This window comes from Gorilla gorilla, chromosome 23, assembly GCF_029281585.2.
Source record: "Gorilla gorilla gorilla isolate KB3781 chromosome 23, NHGRI_mGorGor1-v2.1_pri, whole genome shotgun sequence".
NCBI classification, from domain to species: domain Eukaryota; kingdom Metazoa; phylum Chordata; class Mammalia; order Primates; family Hominidae; genus Gorilla; species Gorilla gorilla.
Genome location: NC_086018.1, coordinates 20,542,620 through 20,567,312, shown reverse-complemented (window position 1 = coordinate 20,567,312; position 24,693 = coordinate 20,542,620). Strand labels below are relative to the sequence as shown.

Here is a 24,693-nt window from a genome sequence, read left to right as displayed (position 1 = left end):
GGCTCCCTGTCCAGGTCCCCACTGGGCCTTGGGGTAGTGAAGGGCGGGGCTGCAGCTCTCAAGGCTGCATTGCATCATGGGCCACGAAGGGCAGGTGCTCAGGACCAGGTGGGGATGAAGGCAAAAATGAGCAAGGATATGTTCACATCCAGTGCTCAGGGCTTCCCCATGCTGCTTCATCCTGGCCAGTGTGGCTGTCTGCAAGAAGGCCTGATGGTTTAAGGCTTTTGATACAACACCTACAGATGCTCCTTGACTTAGGATGGGGTTATGTCCTGATAAACCCATCCTAAGTTGAAAATGTGTTGACTTCCCCCAACCTGCTGAACCTCACAGCTTAGCCTAGCCTACCTTAAATGTGCTCAGAACACTTACATTAGCCTGCAGGTAGACAAAAGAATCTAACCCGTATCTTGTGGAATTTACTGAATACTGTACTGACAGGGAAAATCAGAATGAATGGTTGTATGAGTACTCAAAGTAAGGCTTCTACTCAGTGTTTATTGCTTTTGCACCATAACTTGAAAAACTGCAAGTCAAACCATCCTAAGTTGGGGACTGCTTGTATTTTTGGACTAAAAAGCCACATCTTCCGGAGAAGATAAAAACCCCACTTGCCTTAATGCCAGTGACACTGGACATGGGCAGGGACAAGCTACCCTCCCAGGAACTGCCCTCTGGGGAAAGATCGCCTGCATAGCTCACCCCTCCCTCCTTGTTAACTCTACAAGAAGCAAGGTTCCTGCCTCTCCGGCTGCATCTCCCACCCACCACACCCACAGTGCCCTGTTCCACCCCACCTGGCTGAAAACAGCCCTGTGAAGCCCAGGGAGAACCTCCTTCCCTGATGAGGACCCCTGACTACTGCAGCATCAGGATCCCTGGAACCCCAGTGGACTCAGTCTGGGCCTGCCACCTGGCCCGCGCGACCTTGAACAGGTGTGGTGTGCCGCTGGTTCGGCAGTGGGACTGGACCTCCCCTGGGGAAGAAATGGAAGGGATGCCCCACAAACTGGTCCTTTTTCAGCCTCAGGGCTGCCGGCTCCTCCTGCAGGCACCTTCCCTGACCACATCTGGCCCATATCCCCTCCTCCCACCTTCGCCTCCAATGGCTTGTGTGTGGTTTCCCCAGGGTACCCACCGCAGGTTGGTCTGGGCTCCTGCTCTGCCCTCCCTCCCCCAGGCACCAGCTCTGCTTCCCTCGAAGCAGGTGCTCTGTGAAAGATTCACAGAACAGATGGATGGATAGATGGAGGAACACCAAAAAATATTTGTACAGAGCTCAGAAGCTTCCTCAGCACTCCCTTTTGAGAGCATTACCTAAAATGACCTTTCCCAGCAGCCTGCAAAGGGGTCACCCTGCAGTCCACAGGCCTCAGGACCTGAGGTCACTGCTGACCCATGGCCTGCTCCTGGAGCCCGTGATGTCCCTGGGACTCTGTGGGCCAGCTCTACTGGATTCCCCTGGGACCCCTCTGCCTGGGTCTACCCTCCCCTACTACCCCCAATACCCCAGGCCTCCCACAGCCCTCTTGCTTCTGCTTTCCACAAATATTTCTCAAATGTGCATCACACCTGCCCCTCTCCGAGCTGCAGGCTAGCCCCTAAGGACCCCTCCTTTGGTATGGTTTCCAGTTCCTTCTGTCTGTGTGGAGAGTCCTCTTCCTGAAACTTCTCCTGCCCACCCTCCTCCTTCACTCTCCCAACTTCCCTGGAGCCTCCTGCCTGGTCTCCCAGTCTCCCACGTGCCCTTTCCCATCCCAGCCAGCTCACGCCCCACCTTAATATGATCTTGACCACTTCACACCTTATTGAATTAAAATGGGAGTTTCTGGGGGCAAGGTTTGGGGGGAAGACACTGTGGACTCTGCACACCGCAGGCTGAGAGTCCAGCTAGCCTCAGCTCTGTGAAACCAGCATCTCCTGGTCCTCAGGCCCATCCCCCATGTCCTCTTATGCTAGAAAACCTCACACTTCCCTGCAGGTTGTCCCTGGACTCTTCCGCTTGGGTGGGCTGGGGCTCCAAGGGCCTTGTGAATCCTAGTCCTGGGGAAAGAGGGGCTTCCAGGCTGGCCTGCCATGGGAGTTCTGCAGTGTCATCAAGCAGCCTCCTCCTCATACTTGGCCCCTGTGGCCTTGGCTCTGTTGTAGACTCCTGGTTTACAACCTTTCCAAGCATTATGGAATGATCCTCCACATGCAAAACAAAAATAAACAAAAAAACACAACGAGGCCGGGCGCGGTGGCTCATGCCTATAATCCCAGCACTTTGGGAGGCTGAGGCAGGTGGATCACGAAGTCAGGAGTTCAAGACCAGCCTGGCCAACATGGTGAAACCCTGTCTCTACTAAAGATAAAAAAAAAAAAAAAAAATAGCCAGGTGTGGTGGTGTACACCTGTAATCCCAGCTACTTTCGAGGCTGAGACAGGAGCTTGAACCTGGGAGGTGGAGGTTGCAGTGAGCCGAGATCGCGCCATTACACTCCAGCCTGGTCAACAGGGCGAGACTCAAATAAACAAACAAACAAAAACAAAAAAACACAACGAAAAAGACCAACCTGCAGATTCCGACATTATTACACATATATTTCTGGGGTGTTTTTTTTTTTTTTTTTTTGAGGCGGAGTCTTGCTCTGTCGCCCAGGCTGGAGTGCAGCGGCACAATCTCGGCTCACTGCAAGCTCCGCGTCCTGGGTTCATGCCATTCTCCTGCCTCAGCCTCCCAAGTAGCTGGGACTACAGGTGCCCGCCACCACACCCGGCTAATTTTTTGTATTTTTAGTAGAGACGAGGTTTCACTGTGTTAGCCAGGATGGTCTCAATCTCCTGACCTTGTGATCCGCCCGCCTCGGCCCCCCAAAGTGCTGGGATTACAGGCGTGAGCCACCGCGCCTGGCCTTTTTTTTTTTTTTTTTTGAGATGGAATCTCACTCTGTTGCCCAGGCTGGAATGCAGTGGCACGATCTCGGCTCACTGCAACTTCCGTCTGCTGGGTTCAAGTGATTCTCCTGCCTCAGCCTCCCAAGTAGCTGGGATTACAGGTGTCCGCCGCCATGGCTGGCTAATTTTTGTATTTTTAGTAGAGACGGGGTTTTGCCATGTTGGCCACATTGGTCTCAAACTCCTGACCTCAAATGATCCACCTGCGTCTCCTTCCCAAAGTGCTGGGATTACAGGCATGAACCTGATTGGCCTATAACATATTGGCCTATAACCTGATTGGCCTATAACATATATTTCTAGTAACTGTTGATGGCTAAAAGTTGCAATCAAACCTGAGACTGCTGGCTGGCTGATCTACTGAAAAGTGAATTAAAGCAGGAAGACCTAAGAAATGACACACGTGTACTTTATTTTCACTTAACTCAGATAAACATACATTCATATATCTGTCAATTTTCAGAGACACAAACTCTTCCTAAATCAGAGTTTCCGGTTCTGGGGTTATGCCACTTCTTGCTTAAACCACAGCACACCTTGCGTGACATCTGGTTTACTTTTTCCAACACAAGTGAGGTGGCAAAGGACCCGGAATCTGAACTTTAGGCTGTTATACTCCTTGTCCCCAAACTCATGGTTGGCTTGCCCACACCAAACCTAACCACGGCTTTTACTGAGGCTTTCCAATGCATCCACTTTCATTTCCACAGAAGCCCTCTATACAGTCACAGCCCATCAGTTTACACAGTATTCCAGGCTGTGATTACAATGAGTACAACTGGCACAAATAGGTTTGGGACAATCACAACAGACTCAAAGGGATACATGTGGAAGGGCAAGGGGGTTCTAGAGAGTGCCCGCTGCCCTGGAGGGCCCACCCTGTACTGACACAAGCCAGCATGCTTTACAGTGAGAAGGGAGAGCACCCATTAATCCAGTGAGTGCTGATGACAGAGGTAAAAAGGGTTTTTGCGCGCCAAGATTTCCTCAAGGCTTGTAAATGACTCTGCATTTCATTCATCACAATAGCTTTTGCAGTGTTTGAAAAATGAGAGCATACGCACATGCAAGACATCACTGATTCATGGCTTGGGGACATGTGACTCCGTGTTTGTGGGCTCTTTGCAGCCACTCCACAGTAACCACGGCCCAGGCCACTGGGTTGGCTTCTCCACACTCTCCCCACAACCTGCCTGATGGGCCTTGCACCTGCAGATCTGCAACGGATCTCACCTTAGAAACAGGTCCTCCTTTCTTTGCCTCCTCAAAGCTCTCTGTCTATCCTGAAACCATAGTCCGAGCAGATGGGAGGAAGGACTACGGTTAGTGAACACAGTGTCCCCATCCTACAGACAACCCCAGGCTCTGCCCCGGCTGGGCCTCCCAGTGTCCTTCTGCTAAAGGAAGGGGAGATGAGATGACCGGGGAGATGAGATGAACAGGGAGGCCCTTCCCTGTAACCCTGTGCTGTCCTGGCTCTGGACACCCTCAGCCACCTGTCCTGTCTTTTGGCCCACAGCCACCACGGCTGACCAGACAAAGTGTGATAGTGTCGCCTGAGGAACACTGACTCAGGAGGAAATCAAGCCAGATATTTCTCTGGGCCAGGAGTAAATAAATAAATCAATATGCAAAGGTTCCGCCTATGGAGGAGAGGGTGGCCATGACAGCAGAGAAGAAGTGGGGCCTTCATTAAGAGCCAAATCAAAGAGGTTGCTGCCTTGGAGAGAGCCGTAGCCCCAGGCTCCTGGCTCCCCAGTTTCCCCAGGGAAGGAAACTGCTGACTCCATCAAATCCCTCACTTGAGTGGGGAATCTGATTTCACCTTCTGGGTCTTTGAGGCCCTGCAACCTCCTGCCCTCTGCCTCCATGTGTGGCATCCCACAATCCCATCCCCTACCTTGGGGACCTAGGGGCATGAGTGGTGTCCACTACATGCCCAGCACGCCTTCCCTGTGTCCCTTTCCTTGAGAACTGAGGCTGGCACCACAGATTGTGGCTGGACCCAGCCAGCCTCAGGGGAACCCTTAATTGCCCTGACTGTCCAGAATTCTACCACTCGCTCCCGCTAGCCAGCCCCAGCCTCTCATCTGTTTTGCAGCAGTATGACTTCTCTGGTCTTGCTGTCTCCAGCCCCCTGTGCCCTGTGCTCCACCAGCAGCCAGGGGCATCCTTGTAAAAATGAGGCAGAGTATGTCTCACTTGTGCTTGAAACCTTCTCATGCTTGCTCCCAACGCTTGCTTGACATGGGCAGACCCCGAGTCAAAGTCCAGCCAGGGCACCAGGGCTGTGCAATGCCTGGCCTCTCTGACTCCCACGCCCATGCTCCCCCTCCCCCACTCCTGCCACGCTGCCTCTAGCTGCCTCTCTAGCACCATCCCTCACTCTTAACTCAGGGCCTGTGCACTGGCTGTTCCTTCCTCCTGGAAAACTCTTTGTCCAGAAAGCCAAGTGGACTTGGCTTCCGCGCCCTCTCCCCATCCAATGGCTCAGATGTCCCTTCCTTAGGAGGCCTCCCTGCCCATCCTATTTACGATGGAAAATGACCCCCATATTCGCACACAGCCACACCACGTGTGCTGCCTTGCCCAAGCATGGTCCCTTTCTAGCACACTGTATAATTTACTTAGAGTGTTTACCGCCCACCTCTTTCCCACTGTGCCATAGGGCAGGGACTGTTCGTCTGTTTGTTCATTGATGTATCCCATGTGCCCACAAGGACCTAGCACCAAGCAGGTGCCAATAAATCAATCCCAGGCCCTTGTAGTGACTGAGTGAGGAATCGGTCAACATGGCTCACGGAGGGGATAGTTGGGGACTTCTGGGAGGTCTTCTGGAAAGGCCCGTGGCCTTCCCTGGGTGGACACGGGTAGACGCACAGCCCCCTCCCACCTGGACTTGGCCGATCCTGATGCTGCCCCACTACTAAGCCCTCAGGCCCGGGAGCCAGGATGTCCCCTCATCTTGTAAGCCCTTTGGGGCTGGGCTTCTGTTGCTACCCCTGCAAGTGTGCTCCCACCCCACATACATTGCATGGCCCCTCAGCCCCCTTAGAAGCCCTGGCCCTCACCCTTGGCCTTCTTCCTGTGCCAGTGATGGGGATAATCCCCCAAACCCTGGCCCACCCAGAGCCTGGGGCTGCAGCCCATTCCCTGTGGTCCCTGGGGACCGCAGTGGCCACACCCTCCACACCTCCTCTATCCATTCCACACCATCCTGGGAGGAGGGAGAGCCCCAGAACAGCCAGCGTGGCAAGACAAACACACTGGAGACTGAGGCCAAGCACTCCAGGAGCCGCGACAGAGATGGGGGTGTCAGTGTGGCCAGGAGACTCCTTGGAGGAGGTGGGCAGTGTTGGGGGGACAAGGGCAGCCCCACCAGTGCCTCTGTGTCCCAGCCACGGGGTGGGGCAAGGCTGGGCATGGCTGTGCTTGCGTGCGTGGTGTTATCATAGAGGAAATCAATGCCTGGCACTGGCCCAGTGTTTAAGGGAAATGAATAGATTTTGGCCGAGGACAAAGAGAGTTTGATTAATCAGAAATTGGATAATGGAGGCAACACTCTAATTATTTTTCTTCCCAGCATTTCATCGAGAAATATGTTTGCACAGCATATCAGAGGTAACTGAGCGGGTGAGGGGGTGACCATGCTGGAGGAAAGCCCAGCTCGGAGACAGGCCACCCGCACCCGCCCTCACCAGCAGGGGTCCTGGTAGCCACTCTACAGGGCCACAGGAAGCAAGAGGGCTGGGTGGGGCTGGCCTGGGGCCACATGCAGCTGGGGCAGCTAAGGCCAGAGAGGACATGCCATGCAGAGCTGGGCAGGAGGAGGCATGAGGGCCAAGCCCTCATGGTGGAGTTGCTCCTCCCCTGGCCTGGCCACAGTTAGGGGTAGGGCCACTAGTGTGGGGGTGCAAGAGGAGTAGGGGTGGGGTACCACCAGTTCATAGGGGGTCAGGGCCTGCTGGGGTCAGGGTGAAGGCTGTAGGTGCTAAGTTCTCCCACCCATAGTCAGAAGGGTCTTCAGAAGGCCCCTCTTGGCAGCTTGGAAGGTTTTCCCAGCTTTGCCTCTGGGCAAGCCTGATTAGCTGCTCCATAGCCAAGGTCAGACAGGACCACCGGGCCCCACAAACACAGAGCCTGGTACTTTACATGCCTCAGCCCTCCTTAGTCACCTTGCCCCCTCCTCCCTTGCTGACCCCACTCTTGCAACACCTGGAGCTGAAACCACACGGTTTAGCACCTTGTTTCCGTGGCCATCCAGCCTCCCAATTCCAAGAAGGCTTCTAGGGGCTCCTTGCTGGAACAGAGATCAACATCAGGTGTACATCCAAGAGGAGGCTCCCGGCCTTGTAGAGTGGTTGAGTCTCTACCACTCATTCACTTATTCGTTCTTCAGTGTACAGAAAGAGGCTGCCATGAACGAAGCATGGGGTTGGACCCTGAGGTCACTACAGGGAGTGAGGCATCAAATGAGAGAAGAGACAGTCAGCAAGCAATGACCTGAGCTGCTCATGGGACTCAGGAAGACGGAGGCCAGTCCTTCCCAATAACGGGTTAGCATCAGTGTCACTAAGGAAGGGGCATGTAAGGAGAGATAGGGTGGGTTAAAGCTGCTAGATAGGAGGGGGTACAGTGGTGAGGCTCACCAGTCACTGGCAAGCTCATCTAAATCCTGCCTCCCGTGCCCGCTGCAGACATCACTAATCGACCATGACTCTTTCCCTCTGGGCTGCAGCACAGCCTTAGAATCCTCTTCAGCACAGCATGCTTTGGACGGCCACTCCAGAGTTGAGATAAGGAAGGAAACTATCTGTACCCTTGACCCAGCCCAGAGCTTCCAACTCAAAGGCAAGGAAACCAAGGCCCAGAGAGTGGAAAGCATTTGCAGGGTCACCATCACAAGCAGAGCTGGACTTCTACCCAGGCCTGGTGCCTTCCCCTGCCCTGAGCTCCTCTGCTGGCCTGAGAGGCCACTCCTTGATCTTGGGGCACAGGGGCCACCTGGAAAGGCCACTCTACCATCATCATGTTCCTTTACTACCTTCAGGGTCTTGGCTCATCCCCTTAGGACAGTTTTCCATAGACATGCCTCTGAAGGTCATCACTCTGTGAATCCCCGTGTATGACAAAGGCCCCACTGAGTCACATTGCATCACTGAGTGGCCCAGCGTCAGCCCGAGGCATCTGTCCACCTGCCTCTGGCTTGAGAGTAACCCACAGTTGGGCCTGACGGGGCCCAGCTGGTAGCATCCACCTGAGGGTGGTTTGTGTTTGGTGGCCAAACCTGAGGCCCAGAGACACATCTCTGGGGACCCAAAGGTACAACCTCTTAGGAGCAGAGGGTTGAGCTGGAGCAGGGGTTCTGCAGAGCATGAGCACACAGCCCAGCCCTAGGGCGAAAGGGGCTGGACAGGGCCACTGAGGCATGACTGTCTGCGAATATTCAGTCCCTCCACAGCAACTCCCTGGGTGGCGATTCTCAATGGTGACTCCGCAACGTCCCTGCCCTCATGGAGCTTACACAAACACATATGATGAATGAATCAAATAGGGAGCAGGTCACGCTGTGGCGAGTGCTAAGGGGAAAAAAATAGCAGCAGGAAAGGGCATAGGAAACATGGTCAGGAACATGGCGCTGTTCTACATAGAGGCCCCACCAGCCCTGTCTGGAGCAGGGCCACAGCCTAAGAGCCAGCCCTCACTGCCATGCCAGCCTCCAGCACAGCCTCCTCCTCAGCCACCCTTCCTATGACCAACCAGGGTGAGAGGGACCATGCTGCCCAGATGCGGGGCTGCCCAGACCTACTAAGGCACTGGGCACATGAGGTCCACTCTCCACACCTCAGAGGACCTTGGCCTCCATGACTCACAGGGGCAGACCTCACAAAGGAGCAGACCTCACAGGGGCAGACCTCACAAAGGACCTTGGCCTCCATGACTCACAGGGGCAGACCTTACAAAGGGACCTCTGTCCTGGCAGCTCTCCATCCCAGGGGCCAAGGGTCTCCTGAAAGGTTTGCTCTAACCACGGCCCCCCATGGCCATGAGAGGCCTGGCTGAGCCCTCGGGGACGGGGTGTGTTTCTGGTTGGAGGCTGCTAGAAGGAACACCCCCGGGCTTGACACTATGTGTAAGGCCCCTCCCTGCACTGTGGCTTTTAACAGTCTCGCTTCTTAGCACTTTTTGATGGATTCTCCAGGGACGTCTCTAAAAGAGAGTTATACCTTAATTTAGAAGCAAATAACTCAAAACTCTGTGATGTGGCAGGTTCCTTTGGAAAAGAGATGAACGCAAAGAAGCCATTGCTGTGTGAAGCTGTGGCCATGCAGGTCCAGGGCCTGCTGATGGGACCATCTAAACCTCAACCTCGAGATGTGCCTCCTGCTGCCTCTTGCCCAAGGGTCCACAGACCAAGGGGCAAGAAGCAAGACATTTAGTGAAGAATTGCAGCAGGCAATTGCCTGCTGCAGTTTTCACTTTGGGTTCCCTGGGCCATGGAGCCAAGGTGAAGCTCACAGGCTGGGTGTGACTGACTCCAGCGGCCCTGAAAGTCCAACGCAACCCACCCGCCCACTCAGGGAAGGGAGGAGAAATGCTGTGGGGAGTGGGCAGCAGGCAGGTTGCGGGCCCACCCTCCAGGCCTTCCTTCTCCACAGGGGCCACTACAGCCCCAATATTATCCTTGAGGTCCCTGTGACCAGCCAGCTTCCTGGGCACTCACTTGGGCATCCATACAGTTTTAATGCTCTGCTGTTGCTGTTTTGGAATGCATAATTTTAGTTTTACTTTTGTAGAGACAGGGTCTTACATGTTGCTCAGGCTGGTCTCAAACTCCTGACTTCAAGTGATCCTCCTACCTCGGTCTCCCATAGTATAGGATTACAGGTGTGGGCCATCATGTCAGGCCCTTAATAATTTTCAAATAGGGGGCCCCCAAAATCATGTGGCCAGCTGTGCCTGCATTGCTCAGTCCCTGGGCATGCCCTGCCTGCTTGACACAGGGGACCTGCTCTCTGGGACCCGCTCTTCTCCAGCCTCCCGAGGCGCCACTGTGACTGTGCTTCCACCTCACTTGCCCGTCAATCCTCAATCTCTCTTTCTCGATACTTCTCAACTCATCCTCCCCACAGTGGAGGCCCAGGGGCCCAGCTCAGCCTCTTCTGATCCTACCTACCCTTGATCCCTAAGTGACCTCACGTGGTCCCCGGCCTCCCACACACCTCAGTGCCAAGGGCTCCAGGTTGCCACCTCCAGCCTTGCTCTCCCTCTGGCCACATGTGCCCATCAATGGCTCTCCAGGTCTCAGACCCACCTCCCAATTCCCCACCTCTCCAGAATGGGTTTTTCTGTATCTTGCTTCTCAGCCAATACCAGCTCCATCTTTCCACTGGTTCAGACCAAAACTGCAGCTGTCCTTTAAAAGCTGCAGCTTTAAAAAACAAATCTCCCACCTGCATTTCTCAGGGCCTCCAGAGCTCCCACCCCTGGGTCAGCAGCCTCTCTGCCTGGAATGTTGCAATGGCCCGTCATGGGCCCCAGCCTTACCCCACCCTAGCCTATTTTCCCACCTCAGCAGAGAGATCTTTTCAAAGTGTAGATTAGCTCCTCCTGGGAGGGCAGCTCCAGTCTCTTCTCTGCTCCAACCCTGCCAAGGTCTTCCTGCCTCATTGGGGCCCACTGAGTCCTGCAGGACCTGGCCCTGACACCCCACCCACACTCCTGCACCAGGTTCCAGCCACTCTGGTGGGGCCTCCAGGGGCCGGGGAGTGTCTGCTCAGCGCCTTTGCACCTGCTGTCTCTCCCCTGCTCAGCCACACCACTCACCCAGCACTTCTCCATGGCACTGTGTCAGCCCCCCCACCCCCATCTCGTGTCCCCCACCTTCTGCTTTAGTGTTCTCCACAGTGCAGCACTTAGTTACACGCGTTACTGTCAACCCCTGCCCGTCTGGTGTGAGCACTGTGAGTGGATGCTATGTCCCTGCTGTACCCCTGCACCTGGCACAGTGCCTGGCATGCAGCAGGCGCTGGTAAATGTTAGCTGAACAAATGAATGGATGAATCGCGTGAGGTTCTGCTCCTCCGGCTCAGTCCAGAGGGCTGATGTCTCCTCCTATGTGCTCTAGGATCTGTCAAGCGGTCTGTTGGCTCAATCCTGTGAAGCGCCTCCCCTGGCGGTGTTCACACGAAAGGGCCAAAATGTGTGGCAGGGACTGGTGTGGGGACAGGGCAGGGCACTCTTGGCTTTGGGTATGGATGAGGATAATGAGGTTCAGAGAAAAAGGGGCTGGACCTAGGATGGTGGGGCCAGGGCCTGACTCCAGGTCTTCTGCCACCTAGACTGGAATTCTCACCTCACCACCCTGGGGCCACAACAGTCTGGGTGCTCCCACGTCCCTCTTCATTCTGCCCAGGCCGCAGCATAGCCTCCGCTCTGGGATTCTGCCTGGGGCTGACCCTTGGCATCTGCACTGACGCCTCTGTTCATTTCGCTTTGTGCTCCTTCCAGCCAAGCACAGTGCTCACAGGTGCCCAGAGGCTTGGCTACCCCAGGTTTCCTTGCTGGAGGGTTCGGGAGAGCAGCGTGCTGACCTGCCTCCTCCAGTGTGCCCGTGCACCTGCCACGGTCAGCAGCAGTGAGAGTGCCTTTGCCGCCACACACCGTCTTAAGTATTCTGAGGCTAGCGTGGGACAGACAGCACAGGGCTGCCTTCCTTGCCTCCAGGGGAGGAAGCCGCACACATGTGTTCACACACAAGATGACTAAATTCAGCATTCCTGAATTGCTATATTCAGCATTCCTGTCCCACTGGCCTCTCTGCGGGGGCCCTGGGCAGCCCTTGTGAAGTCAATCCAGTTACCTGCAAATTCCTGGAATTGTTCTAGAAGCTCCTGAGGGCCAGACTGAGACCCCACCCATACTCTTGCACCAGGTTCCGGCCACTCTGGTGGGGCCTCCAGGTCTCTGAGGTTCCTCCTGAGACTCTAGAAAACAAAAGGACTGAGAGGCTGGGGACAGAGGGAAGAATCCATTCCCTGTGTCCCAAACCCACAGTCACATGCCAGGTCCCTGCAACAGTCCAGGCGACAGGCACAGAGTGCAGCAGCTCACCCTGCTCAGCACAGACTGCACACCCCACGAGGGCAGGCCCTGTTCTCGCTGCATCAACCTGGGCCTTGGCCAAAGCCAAGTGTGCGTTGGGTGGGGAGGGTAGGCACACTACAAAGATGAGTAACAAACAGCCCCTTCAGAGGGAGAGCAAAAACATCCCCAGAAATGAGGGAGCTGACTTAGGGGGGAAAGTGACACCAATTTCCGAGGGGGAGAAATTATGTCTTATTCACCTCCTGTCTCAGAAAATCAACGTCAGTTAGAGGAACACACAGGAAGACTTTTAAACCAGATGCCAGCATCTCCTCATTCCTAGAGAATGAGGCTTGCTCAAGGCGCATATTTTATCCAAGCACCGCCAGGCCATCCACACCCCCACTGCACCCCGTAGATGGATGCTCCCAGGCTGCCACGATTACTGCTCTCAAACATCCACATCCCAGAGGCACAGAGTCACTAGCTAAGCATCATCCCCGAAACAGGCAACTCAATCCTAACAAGGGGGTTGCCTGGGTGGTTACCCAGTGCCCTGGCTGTGCCCAAGGGAGAAGTGCCTGGAAGCACAGTCTCAGACTGCAAGGAGCCTTCCCCAGTCTTTAAAGCTAGCTCTTCTCCAGGCCCACCCCAGCTCATGGGGTCATGGAACTGCTTCGCTTTTACAGATGAGGAAGCCGTGGTCTCCACCACAGCCACAGTTAACCAGCAGTGGGGTCATTCCACTTCCCAGCTCCCTCAGCCCCGTGCAGCCCCCACCGGCCTTTCCCGCCATACCTCCTCCTACTCCCCAGACATGCTGAGTGCTCCCATCAGACCTAACTGCCCAAGTGCCTCGATCTATTCTCTCCTCTCTGCCCACAATGCCCAGCTTAGCTGTGCCCATGTCCTTCAAGCTCCAGTTCAAATGTCATGTTGCCCACGGGCTCACCTGACCCCCCAGCCCAGGACATCACTCTGAGGTCCCTCCCGAGGCCCCTGCACCTGCACTCAAGCTGGGTTGGTCCAGTAGAGACGTTTTCCCCTATGCGGTGGTCAATCAGTCCTGGGAGGGCAGGCCCAGTCCACTCCCACCCGGTGCACCCCAGCGCCAAGCTCTGGGGGAGTGACCACTCAATAAATATTTGCTTAATTGAATTTGGCCAAGGAGCCTTCTCCAGAGAGCTCAATCCCCAGGGCAGGGAAATCACTTGGGCAGAAAGGAGCCGGTCAGGGGCTCAGCTGTCTCCCCAAGCAAGACAGACCTCTCTACCAGGCGGGTCCCTCCACCCCAACACGGACTACGCGGAACGCTGGTCTCGCTTGGCATCATCCTCTTGTCTCAGTTAACAGGAGCCCCCATTATCGGCCTAGGCCGTATCCTGCCATCATCACCCAGGAAGGCTCAGCACCGCCCTAAAGGCAGAGCCCCCTCGGATCGCCCGCAGGATACGGAGCGCCAGCCCTGAGGCCCTCACTCCCCTCCCCCAAACACCCCCACCGCCTTTTAAGGGAAAAAATATTGAGCCGGGAACGTATTACAATCGCAGCAGGTCGATACTCATCTCTTCCTCTAAATGCCTGTGAGGAACCTGCTCGCTGCAAGAGCAGTGACCGAGAACTGCTAGCTGTCCGTCTGCGGGCCCAGGTCCTCGGGCCCAGGCCTCTGGGGCCCTCTCCTCGGTTTCAGGCAAGGCCCTGCATCGGCTCCGGCCGCCCCTCCCTGATCCCCCCCCTAGGGAGACCCGCCTCAGCGCCGCTCCCGCAGCTCGCCTGGCCCGCCCGGGCTCCGCATCAGCCGCTGCTTGGGGGCGCCCGGCGGCCCCGCGCGGCATCCCCGGCGCCCTCTGTCCACCCTCCCGGGTCCTCAGCCGCCCCCTCCCGCGGGGTCATCGGCTTGGCGGCGCATCCCTCCCCCAGCACCTGCCCGACCAGAGGCCGCCCCCTGCCCACCTCGCAGGCGTCCCCGCCCTTGGTGTCCCCCACCCCTGAGGGGCATCCCTGACGCTGCGTCCTGGCGGATCCGGGGCACAAAGGCCTGGGAAGAGTCCCAAGTGGGGGCAAGGTGGATGCCCCGGCCGTGCCCCCGACCCCTGAGGCTCAGCGGCGCGCGGCCGGCCGCGGGTCGGCTCACTCACCTCCGGGCCGCAGCACAGAGCATCTGCCGAGCTGCTCCGGGCAGGGCGGGGCGGGGCGGGGCGGCGAGCGCGGGGCCGCGGCGCCCTCGTTCCGTACGACGCGGGCGGCGGCGCCCACGCGGGGACGTGACCGGACCGCGGGCGGCGCACACGCTCCGGCCGGCCTGGTTCTCTCCGCCCGCCCTCCCGCGCCGCCCGCCGCCAGCCGCCAGTCCGCGGGTCCGCCCGCCCCGCGCCGCGCCGCCGCCGGCAGGGGGCGGAGCCGCGAGCGCAGCCCGTTGCCAGGCCAACCGCGGGCGGGGGGGTGCCGCGCGCCCGCCGGGCACCACGCGCCGGGCACCTCCGCCCCGCCACGAGCGCCGGCCCTCTGTCCATTGGGCACAGGCAGCTGACGGACGGGCCAATAGCCCAATGGGGACGGACAGGGGCGGGGTTGCAGCTCCGCGCGCGCCGCAGTCCCGCAAGCGCTCCCCGCGCCGGCGTTTCACCGACTCCGCTGCGCTGAGGCCTGGTAGCCGAGCCCCAGGGGCCACCTCTGGCAGCCCGGGAAACCAAGCCTGAGCCCAGCCATGGTCCTGGCCCTCTTTACTGCAGCCAGTCCCGGCTCGCCTTCTCTCCACTCGGGTTCAAACCCAGTTCGGCCTCTTGTGAGCTCTACGTCCTTGGGCAACCGAGTGACCTCTCCCAGCCTTTCTGTTTGCAAAGTGGGGCTAGTGGCACCTGCTTTCCTGAATTGTCTCACCAATCCTTCAGAACGTGTGAAAGGCCTATGCAAACCCTGACGATTTACACCGGTGAGGTTTGTGCAGCGATGGGAGGGGGCATTAGTCATCTCTGCCGCCGCCCCCCCGCCACCGCCCAGTGTCTAGGGGCTCTTTGGCGTCCCTGGCAATACTGGCACACGGAAGGGTGGCCTTGGGAGGGAAGGAAGGGAGAAGGACCCAGGAGCTGGCCCCCAGCCCAGACAAGCGTGAGAGAGCCAGTTCAGTTAAGGCCACTGATTGGCGCTTTTGGGAAGCTGGTGGAAAGCATCAGACCTTCAGCAAAACGCAGCTGAACCCAGGCTGCAAAATTCTGTTTTCAATTTCAAAGCCTATCTGTGGACCTCAGGGCCAGGAGTCCCTCAGTTCCATGCTTAAAAGACTCTCAAGCCAGAGGGCCAAGACGTGAATGCTCCTGTCTCTCTTCTCCATCTTTGTAAATCTGAAGCTTTGTGTATCCTAGAGCATCCCTGACAAAGTGCAAATGCCTTCCCAGCTAACGCGTTCCTTATCACCTTACACCTTTGTAAGGTGTGGATCATGCCATTCTTTGAGCAGCAGCCCTGGACCTGACCATGGCAGAGGTCCATGGAGCGGTCTCTCCATCATAGCTCTGTAGTGGAGAGGCAGGGGCATGTGCCTGGCTTTGCCAGCTGGACACTGTGGCATCTCAGCATCATCCCATAACCTCCCTAGGAATGTTTCTTCTGCTGTGAGATGGAGACCATTGTGTTACGTACCTGCAGGGTCATGGGCCACCTGTGAGGGTGCTGCCTCAACTGTCAGGAACAGGATGTATATTTGTTATGGGCATCATGGAGGCGAACTTAGTGCTCACTGGAGGTGTCCAGTGAGGACCAAGGGAATTCAGCCAATGGCTGAGGGGCTACCCTTTGTGCTTGCCTTCCACACCACCAGGCTGTGTCAGGCTGGACCTCTTGCCAGGAGGACCACACAGAGACCAGCAGCTGTGCTACCTGGCTGAGCCTCTGTTTCCTCTTCTGTCGAAAGGGAATGTAACAGAGTGTGGTCAGAGGGTGGCTCTGAGGGTTAATGTATATAGGAAATGCATATTAGCATGTCTTGGGATAGCCAGAGGCTGTTTCCACTGCAGAGTCTGGGGGTCAGAGTTGAATTGTTTGCAGAGGTAAGCCCACATGCAACAGTGAGATGGCCCTTTCCAGTGGTCCAGAGCAGAGGCTAGCCTGCGGAGGGGTCCACTGGGGCTGGCTGACACCTCCCTGACTTGACCTCAAAGTAAGAGAGGGACATCTCACCTGGCATCAAACCAATATTGTATTCATGCAGCAGTCACTTACAGATAGCCTCCTCCACCAGGGTATAGTTGTAGGCACAGTTCTAGGATTCAGACCGGCCCTTTTCTGGCAGACCCTCTGCCTGTAGGGCAGGGGCAGAAAGCAAACAACAATTGGGCCTTACAGTCATGTGAGGCTATCTGAGGAGACCCACTGGGGCTCTGGGGGCACGTGGAGTGGGGGAGCATTGGGCATTGGGCCAGCTTCCCAAAGGAAGAGATGCTTGGAATGAGGCCATAGCAGGCGTGGAGGTGGCCAGTGACATAGGGTGGGAGGGAAGTGAGTTCCAAGGCGGGGAGGGTGCAGGACATGAAGGAGCACGAGGCCAGGAAGAACCCAGAGAAGACCAGTGTGGCTGGGGCCAGGGTCGTTGCCCATGCACAGATGCCAGCTCGGGGCAGTAGGATCAGGGACGTTGGCCTAAGAACTGCTAGAGAGTTTTAACGTTAGTCTTTTAAATTTGAGAAGGAGGAGGAGAAGTTTTTAATTGCCTGTTTACAGTAGGCGTGGTCCCACAGACAATGTGAGTTGTCCTACTGGACATAATAAAATAACAAAAACATCAGTTAGTCAGTCCAGAGGAAGTGGGAGTGAGCACAGAAGTCAGTCTGTGAGGCTGAGTTCAGTGTATGGTCCGCTGTGGCTGTGAGATGGCAGGGAGACCAAGAGCATGTTAGGAGACAGTGGCGGGGCATTATCAGGACCCAGGGAGATGAGAGAAGGGGAGAGGGTGGGGACCACTGGAGGAAGAGATGGTGCTTACCAAAAAGATGGAGGAGCAGTTGGGGAGGTGGTCAGGAACCAGAGAATGGAGGGTACCAGAGGCACGGGAAGAGAGCATATGGTAAAGGAAGAAGCTGTTAACCATGCTCCCAGCTACTGGGAAGCTGAGAAAGCTGAGGACAGAGAAGCACCCCTTGGAGCAAAGGCAGGCCCAGTGGGCCAGGAGTTCAGGGCACAGGGCCACGCAAGGCTAAAACTGGACAGGTGGGTCACCTGCGGCAAGGTGGGCCCCAGATGCCATGTGTGGATGTGCAGTCCCCTAACAGGAAAGGGTGTGGCTGCGACCAGAACCTGGGTGCTGGTGCTCTGTCCTGAGCCCTCATTGGCTGGGAGACAACAGCTGGGGCTTTGCAGTAGTCAGAGGAAGGGGGCCATGGTGGTGACTGAGCCCACTCAGCACCTCCCCAACCCAGCAGGCACAGCTGGCTGAAGAGTGGCCCCTCAACATGGTGTCAGCACCCGCCCTGCCCCACCACAAAGAAAATGACCCAGGCTCCACCACTGGGGCTCCACACCATGGACATCCGTGACCCCTCAATCCCATTGGATCTCTTTGGCTCATCAACCACTGAACCCATCCTAGCCCCTACATATCAGCCAGGCCAGATCGGGGACTCCCCACAAACACATACATTTGAGCCCTGCTGTTCTGGGCTCTCCTCCACCTCCATGAGAACCAGCTTCCCCGGGGCCTCCCTTTGTGCACCTCCAGAGCCCCTAGGACCCTGGAATTCCTGGTCTACACACATGTCAACCTGTTCTGTAGTGACCTGTCCCCAGCTGACTCTTCCACTAGTTTTCCCACTTCCCGGGGGTGGGGTGGGCATATGTTGCTTGTCTCTAAACCATGGATGGCCCAGAGCCTGGCCTGCTCTGGTGCCACCCCATCTGGCTGATTCTCTGTGCCCCACCTGTCCTACCTCTTCTGCAACCACCCCCCACCCCCAGCGGACGCTCAGGCTGCCGCCCAGTTGGGTGGATTTCCCCGATTGTTTCCCTGGGGTCTGTGTGCCCCACCCCCACTTGAGCAAGCCATCGCAGATCTGGGTTAGTTATAAATAGCCAGGCCCGAGACTCTTCTTTTAGCTGAAAAGAAGCAAAGTGAACGAGCAGAAAGGCACACCCGGCACGCGTTTTATTTTTAATCTTCTCCCTCTGTCTCAAAATGAACCCCGGTCCCCATGCTAAGCATTTCTAGGAGCAGAAGTACAAGACAAATGCCTGAGAAACAAAACCCAAGGAGCTGAGGGCCCTGCCTGGCTTTGCCACCATCTGCTGTGTGACCTTGGGTATTCAAGTTGCCTCTCTGGGCCTCAGTTTCCTCACCAAGGAGAGGTGGGTAATGGAGGTGATCACCTTGAATGTTGACTTTTCTGACCTCAACTCCTTCTATATTCCTCCCCTAACTTGTGCCCATCCTGACTCAGCAATGACACCTGTCCCAGGGATTTCCTGGGAAGCTCAGATAGGTGAGACGAGGCTACAATCTAGCCCTGATTTGAAAATTAACAACTTCCTTACCCCCAGGTCTTTGCTCAAGTGTCCCCATCCCAGAACTTTGTCCTTCCATCTGCCAGCAAAATTAACAGAAGGTCAAATTGTCACCTCCCTGCTGTGAGCTGGAAGAGGGCCGTCCAGGTCACCACTGAGTTGACTCTATAGCCAGGAGCGGGTAGGGAGACCATGGGCAGAACCTGAGGGGAAGCAGAGCGGGAGCAGGAGGCCAGGTGTGTGGTATGGGCAAAGCAGGGAGCTGCGCGACAGAGAGGATCAGGCCTCAGGAGGGGTGGTGGGGCGGGGGGTTTCTGCACTGATGGGATCTGCAGGGCTTGGGCTGTGCAGCGTTTGTCTTGTATCCTACTCTTCAGCCTCCAGCAGGCCCTTGCTTATAGCTGGGACTCAGTGTTGGTGGAATTCAGGAGACTCTTGCCACCCTAGGCCCAGATGTTCTGGGCACACAGGGACAGACCCTTACATGGATGAAGAAATCCACAGCACGTGGAACACGTTTTCATCCACAACCCCCTGCCAGGTAGGCCCGTTTCAGTGATAAGGAAACTAGACTCAGAGAGGTTAAGTAACTTGTCCAAGGTCACACAGATTGGAAAGGATATGTTTTAAATGAGACCTAGGCTTTTTTTTTTTTTTTTTTTTTGCAATCTGTGCATATTAAATAAAAAAGGCCAACACAGTAGAAGCAACAGGAACCCACTTTTCCTGGGTGGTCAGAGCCCTGAGAACAAACAAGGCAGATCTAGCTGCTCCATCTGATACCACAGTGAGAAGCTGGCCAGGGGCACTGGGAGCCACCTGACACCTGAGGACCTGGGGGATGGGGCATGGAGAGCTGCTGGACATTATGAGACATGGGGCGGGGGGGCGGTAAGAGCCACTCAGCACCCTGCTCCGCCTTTCTACCCCATCACCCTGGGCACCTGCTGTTTGATGTCCTCAGGGAGTGGGGGAAGAAGGCTGGGGTGATGTCTTCAAAGAGGAAATCCCTGGTACTAATTGGCGCTTGGATACCTTTAGGCTAATCAACCTGTTTATTTCTCTCTCTAGAGTAAATTAGAGGGTTTAGCTGGGGAGGGTGGAAGAAAGAGGTGTCTGCTGGTGGCCACCTCCCTGGGGGCTGTAGATGGCTTTGCAGTAGGCAGTGGGCTGCAGGGCAGTGGCGAGGGCAGCCGCGTGCCGTAGGGAAGGGCACTGTGCACATTCCCTGTGCTTCTCATCTCAGTGACTCAGGAGGGCTGTTCTGCCCACCGTCCTGGGCTCAGGATGCCACTCGTGCTGGGTTCTCTAGGCAACCACATGCTGACATTCCTCAGGAGGGAAGGGAGCTGGGAGAGCCAGGTGGGGCCTGTTTATGGGGGAGCCTTGCCTCATTGTGCTTCTCCCAGTACCTGCACCCCAGCTGTGCCATGTGGAGCCCCCTTCCCACAGAGCCCCAGGTCCCTTGAAGACCAGAGCCTATGGCTTCCCGTCACCTTTAGTTGGGGCACAGCTCTTTTTGGTGTGTGTGACACTGGCCTACACTCTAGGTCTTCTGTCTCAGAGTCAAACCCAAGCTCTTCTCAAGGGCTGGTCAGACCAGTGTGGGGTCTCCAGCAGCTTTGAAATATTTTGGTGGATGGGAAGCGGGGGCTTGGCTGGCTCCCCAACTCTGGGGCAGGGGGAGGGAAGAGTGGAGGTCTCCTGGTGTGCCTGGGCCCTGCAGGAGTGAGCTGTCAGCTCTCCGAGGGGTGGCTACTGCCTCTCCGGCTGCTGTGCGCTTGCTATGGTAGATGCCCCCTGAGACACAGGCGACAAAAGACTGGTCCTTCCTGGGTTCTCTGAGCCTCCGCCCTCAGCCCCTGACATGGCTGTCACTGCAGCTGCCTGCTGGTCGCTCAGGCCCCTGGCCAGGTGGGACGTGTGTGTGGGGGTGGCACTTGCAAGTCCTCTTGTCAAACCCACCCACTGGCTCTGCAAGACCCTCCTTGAGCCCTGCAGGCCAACTGGCATGGGTGGGTGGGTGTGTGGCCAGCCCGCCCTCAGTGCCCTTTCCTGCCTTGTAGGGGCCCAAGAGATCATCAGCAAAGGTCTGATTTCCTCACTGGTATGGAAGCTGCAGGTGGAGGTGGAGGAGGAGGAGTTCCAGGAGTTCATCCTGGACACACTGGTCCTCTGCCTGCAGGAGGACGCCACCGAGGCCCTGGGCAGCAATGTGGTGCTTGTCCTGAAGCAGAAGCTCCTCAGCGCCAACCAGAACATCCGCAGCAAGGCCGCCCGTGCGCTCCTTAATGTCAGGTGAGGCCTGGCCTAGGCTGGGTTTCTACCAAAGCTGGGAGAAGGCACCTGAGCTGGACTGGTCCAGAGCTCAAGGGCGGCCACCTTGGGCCTGCTTCCCCTTGCCTGCTTGTGCCTAGGGGCAGGAGGGAGCTGGGACGGAGGATGACCTTCTCCCCTAGGGTGACCACCATCCCGTTGGCCTGGGAGTGTACTGTATCCCAGGAAACCCCTCAGCCTGGACAAAACCAGATGATTGTGCACCCCCTCCCCATGAGGAAGGCCAGCACAGGAGATGCACTGGTGATGATCATGACACCCAGCGGTCACTGAGTGCCTCCTGTGTGCCAGGCGTTGTCTACAAACCTCACATTTAGGCAACCCTCCAGGGAGGTGATGTCTGCCTTCACATGTGAGAAAAGGAGGCAGTGTCTTGTGTCTCACACCAGGTCACACAGGATCACAGTCTACATCCTGGCCTGGAAACTGAGGGAGCCCAAAGCCTCAAAGCTGCAGAGGGCAGGGTGCGGTGTGTGTTCTCACACTGGGCCCCTTTTCACGAGGACAGGCTGGTCACCGAACCCCAGAGTCTCTGCCTTAGCTGTGGCTATGTCTCTTTAGTGGAGGCCCTCTTGCCTTCCCTAAGTCCTGGCTTCTCTTCTGAGAGTCTCACTAGAGGCTCAGGCCAGTATTTCTGCAAGTGGGGCCCCTGACCCAAGCCCCCGGGAGGTTTGTGAAAATGCAGATTCCTGGGCCCTGTCCCAGCCCCATCATTCTTAGGTCTGCTCAGAGGTCCCCTTTCTGTGGGACCATGAGAGTGGCTTTCCAGGAGAGAGCTCTCTCTCTGAAACTGTAACCTCCCTGCTGTCCCCTGTCCTCCCATGTCCACTGTGACCACCATCCCTGCCGTTACTTTGTGTGTCATCCCCGAGGGGAGCTCCTGAGGACAGGGCTTTCCTCTGTTTGCTGCCCTAAACCCAGGGTTTGCAGCGGGGGAGCTTTGGCTCCCAGTTGAGAATTATCTGGCCCTAAAGAACACTGAGCTGGAGAAACCCTGCTCTTGTCCCCACTCTTGTGAACAAATCGGGCAATCCCTGCATCGCTCTTGTCTCAGTGTCTTGCTGTGTGAACGAATCGGGGAATCCCTGCATGTGGGGCCCAGGACTCTGCATCTTTGATCATGGGCTTCGGGGTTGAGGCCCACTGCCCTGAAAGGCTCCCAATGTCACAGCTAGTGGCTGGCCAACCCCATTTCCCAATCTGTGTTCCCAGGGAACACCTGTGTCTTTGAGGTCATTAAGAGCTCTACAAAAATGAGGGTTCTTTGGTGGCTACATTTGGGAAAGGTTGATTAAACTAAGTGACACAGGGGTCTTTGCACTGTGGCATTCCTGTGGGGCTTGTGAACAGTGTTTCCTGGCCCAGGGAGCCCTTTCTTTTTAGGGGACAGAATTGACCCTCTCTCAGGAAACTTTTGGGGAGTCCATCATCCTCATTTCCACAACTTCATTCAGTGCCAGAGTAAGTGGCCTAAAAGTCACCTGGTCTGAGTCCTTAGCTGCAGTTGCCCAGTGCCCGGCAGCTGCTGCTGTTGGGGGCAGCTTGGCCCATCACTGTCAGCTCTGGCTCTTAGGCAAAGTCAAAACAGGTCTCCCTGTGGTTGACACCCCTGGGTCCTGCTGTTCCCCATTTTGGGGCCACGGAGAACATGCCCTGTTTCTTTTCTGTGTGCTGGCTCAGAATGAGGCCCTGTCACCCCGTGGTCTTCACTGGCAGTGGGCCGTGTTCACACCAATGCTCCTCTGCAGCCCAGCATCCCTGCCATGACCAGTCCTGGATCATGGGGACCAGTCCCGGGACTACCTGGGGTAGCCCCCACACAATTATTTCTTTTGTGTCTCCCTGGGGCACTCCTGGGCCTTGCGCCTCTTCTCCCTTCCAAGCAGAGGCCCTCTCTGTTCCCTCTCTGCCCCAGCATATCTCGAGAGGGCAAGAAACAGGTGTGTCATTTTGACGTCATCCCCATCCTGGTCCATCTGCTGAAAGACCCAGTGGAGCATGTGAAGTCTAACGCTGCCGGTGCCCTGATGTTCGCCACAGTGATCACTGAAGGTGAGGCGGTGGGGGGTGCCGCAGGGAGGGAGACCCCAGCAGGCTAGCAGCCGTGATGAGCTTTCTGTACTCAGGGGCTGGGTATCGTCCCCCAAACTCCACACTTTGCAAAAAAAAAAAAACCTCCCCTTGGCCTATCACTGATGTCCTTTCAAAGTTGGGTCCAAGGCCCAGCCCTCCCGCTTCTCCCCAGCACAGTGGCCCCTCACCGGTCACTCACATTAGGACCTCTGTGCCTTCGCAGCAGTCTGTTCCCTGGGCCTGGAATTCCCGCCTCCCACCCAGGCCCCTCGTGAGCTGTGACTCAGGGGTTGATTAGTTTGCCATCCATGATTCTGTTACCCTGAGGTCTAAGCAAACCCTGGAGCCTTTGACTCTATGGTGTTTATTCATCCTAATTATTTTTCTTAAACTAGAGGAGGGGGCAAATTCAGAATTATCTCCCCCGAGCCCCCCACCTTGGGATTCCCAGCCAGTCAGGCTTCCCCTCTAAGTCACCCAACCCTGGGCTAATGGAAGAACCCTGGGCTGTTTCCACACCTGGCAGACTGGGGCGTGGCACTCCCAGGACCCCTGAAAGCATTTGACTTTCCCTCTGGCCCCTACACACCCACCAGCCTGGGGCCCTGTGCTTCCTTTGAGTTCCACGGAGGACCATCTGGGCTTGGATTTGCAATCAGCCTCCCAAAGACAGGTCCTCCCAGGCCCTGCACACCTGACCCTAATGCTGCTTGAGGTATGCAGATGGGAGAGGTTGGGGCTTTCTTGGAGTCCACAGCCCCTCCTTTTACTGGTGTAGTCAGGATGCTGACTGCACGGTGGCAGGGGCTCCCCCTGCGTGTTTATCTTGGGGCAGCCTCAGCCCAGTGTCCTTCTCGGTCCAGGCTTTCTGTAGGAGTGCTTGGAGGGCCACGGGGCTCGAGACACAAGAGGCTGAGACCCAGGGAGATGAGGCCACTTATTCCCAAGCTGGCACTCCAGCTGAGGGTCCTGAAGCCCCTGCCACGTGCCAGGCCCTAGGAGGCAGTGATGAGGGATGTGGAGGAGAAGCCCAGCATGGGTGGGGCAAACACAGGGGACAAGTCGCCTCTGGGAAGGGCTTAGGATCAATCCCAAGGGCAATGGGAGTTGGCAGGGCCCAGGCTGAGAGGTTCCACCAGCAAAGGGGAGAGTCCGCTGGGCACTGCAGGAGCATAGGGCCAGCAAGGACAGCAGGAAGGAGCAGCGAAGGGTTGAGGAGGGCATCTCTCAGGAACCATGTGTGTTTTGTGCAGAGTAGGTGCTCAAGAAATATTGGCAACATATATGAACTATTGGGTTTACTTTTTTTTTTTTTTTTTGAGATGGAGTCTTGCTCTGTCGCCCAGGTTGGAGTGCAGTGGCACCATCTCGGCTCACGGCAAGCTCCGCCTCCCAGGTTCATGTATTCTCCTGCCTCAGCCTCCTGAGTAGCTGGGACTACAGGCGCCCGCCACCATGCCCGGCTAATTTTTTGTATTTTTAGTAGAGATGGGGTTTCACTGTGTTAGCCAGGATGGTCTCAATCTCCTGACCTCGTGATCCACCCGCCTCGGCCTCCCAGAGTGCTGGGATTACAGGCGTGAGCCACCGTGCCCGGCTGGCTTTACTTTTTTTAAAAAGCCAGTGTCTCAGTGTGTCACCCAGGCTAGAGTACAATGTCAAGATCACTGCAGCCTCAAACTCCCAGGCTCTAGTGATCCTCCCCGCTCAGTCTCCTGAGTAGCTGGGACTGTAGGCACCTGTCACTACGTCTGGATAATTTTTAAA

The 24,693-nt window shown here is 56.5% G+C and overlaps 2 protein-coding genes across 10 annotated transcripts in view; one reads left to right on the top strand and one right to left on the bottom strand.

The window, feature by feature from the left end:
* Positions 1–14,404, bottom strand: part of GNAZ (G protein subunit alpha z) — a 54,705-nt gene extending 40,301 nt beyond the window's left edge. The window contains exon 1 of one of the 6 annotated variants that reach the window (XM_055375099.1): positions 14,166–14,404. The gene's annotated coding sequence lies outside the window, so the exon portion shown is untranslated. Of the gene's footprint in view, positions 1–11,803; positions 11,957–14,165 lie in introns of those variants that run through there. The other 5 variants (XM_031005676.3, XM_031005677.3, XM_031005675.3 and 2 more) reach the window with 5 other exon arrangements.
* The window catches only part of RSPH14 (radial spoke head 14 homolog), an 81,395-nt gene that overhangs the window by 56,096 nt on the left and 606 nt on the right, over positions 1–24,693 (top strand). For all 4 annotated transcript variants that reach the window (XM_004063134.3, XM_055375096.1, XM_055375098.2 and 1 more), the window contains exons 5-6: positions 20,583–20,814; positions 22,769–22,905. In XM_004063134.3, the coding sequence (XP_004063182.1) occupies positions 20,583–20,814; positions 22,769–22,905 (369 nt within the window). The remainder of the gene's footprint in view (positions 1–20,582; positions 20,815–22,768; positions 22,906–24,693) is intronic.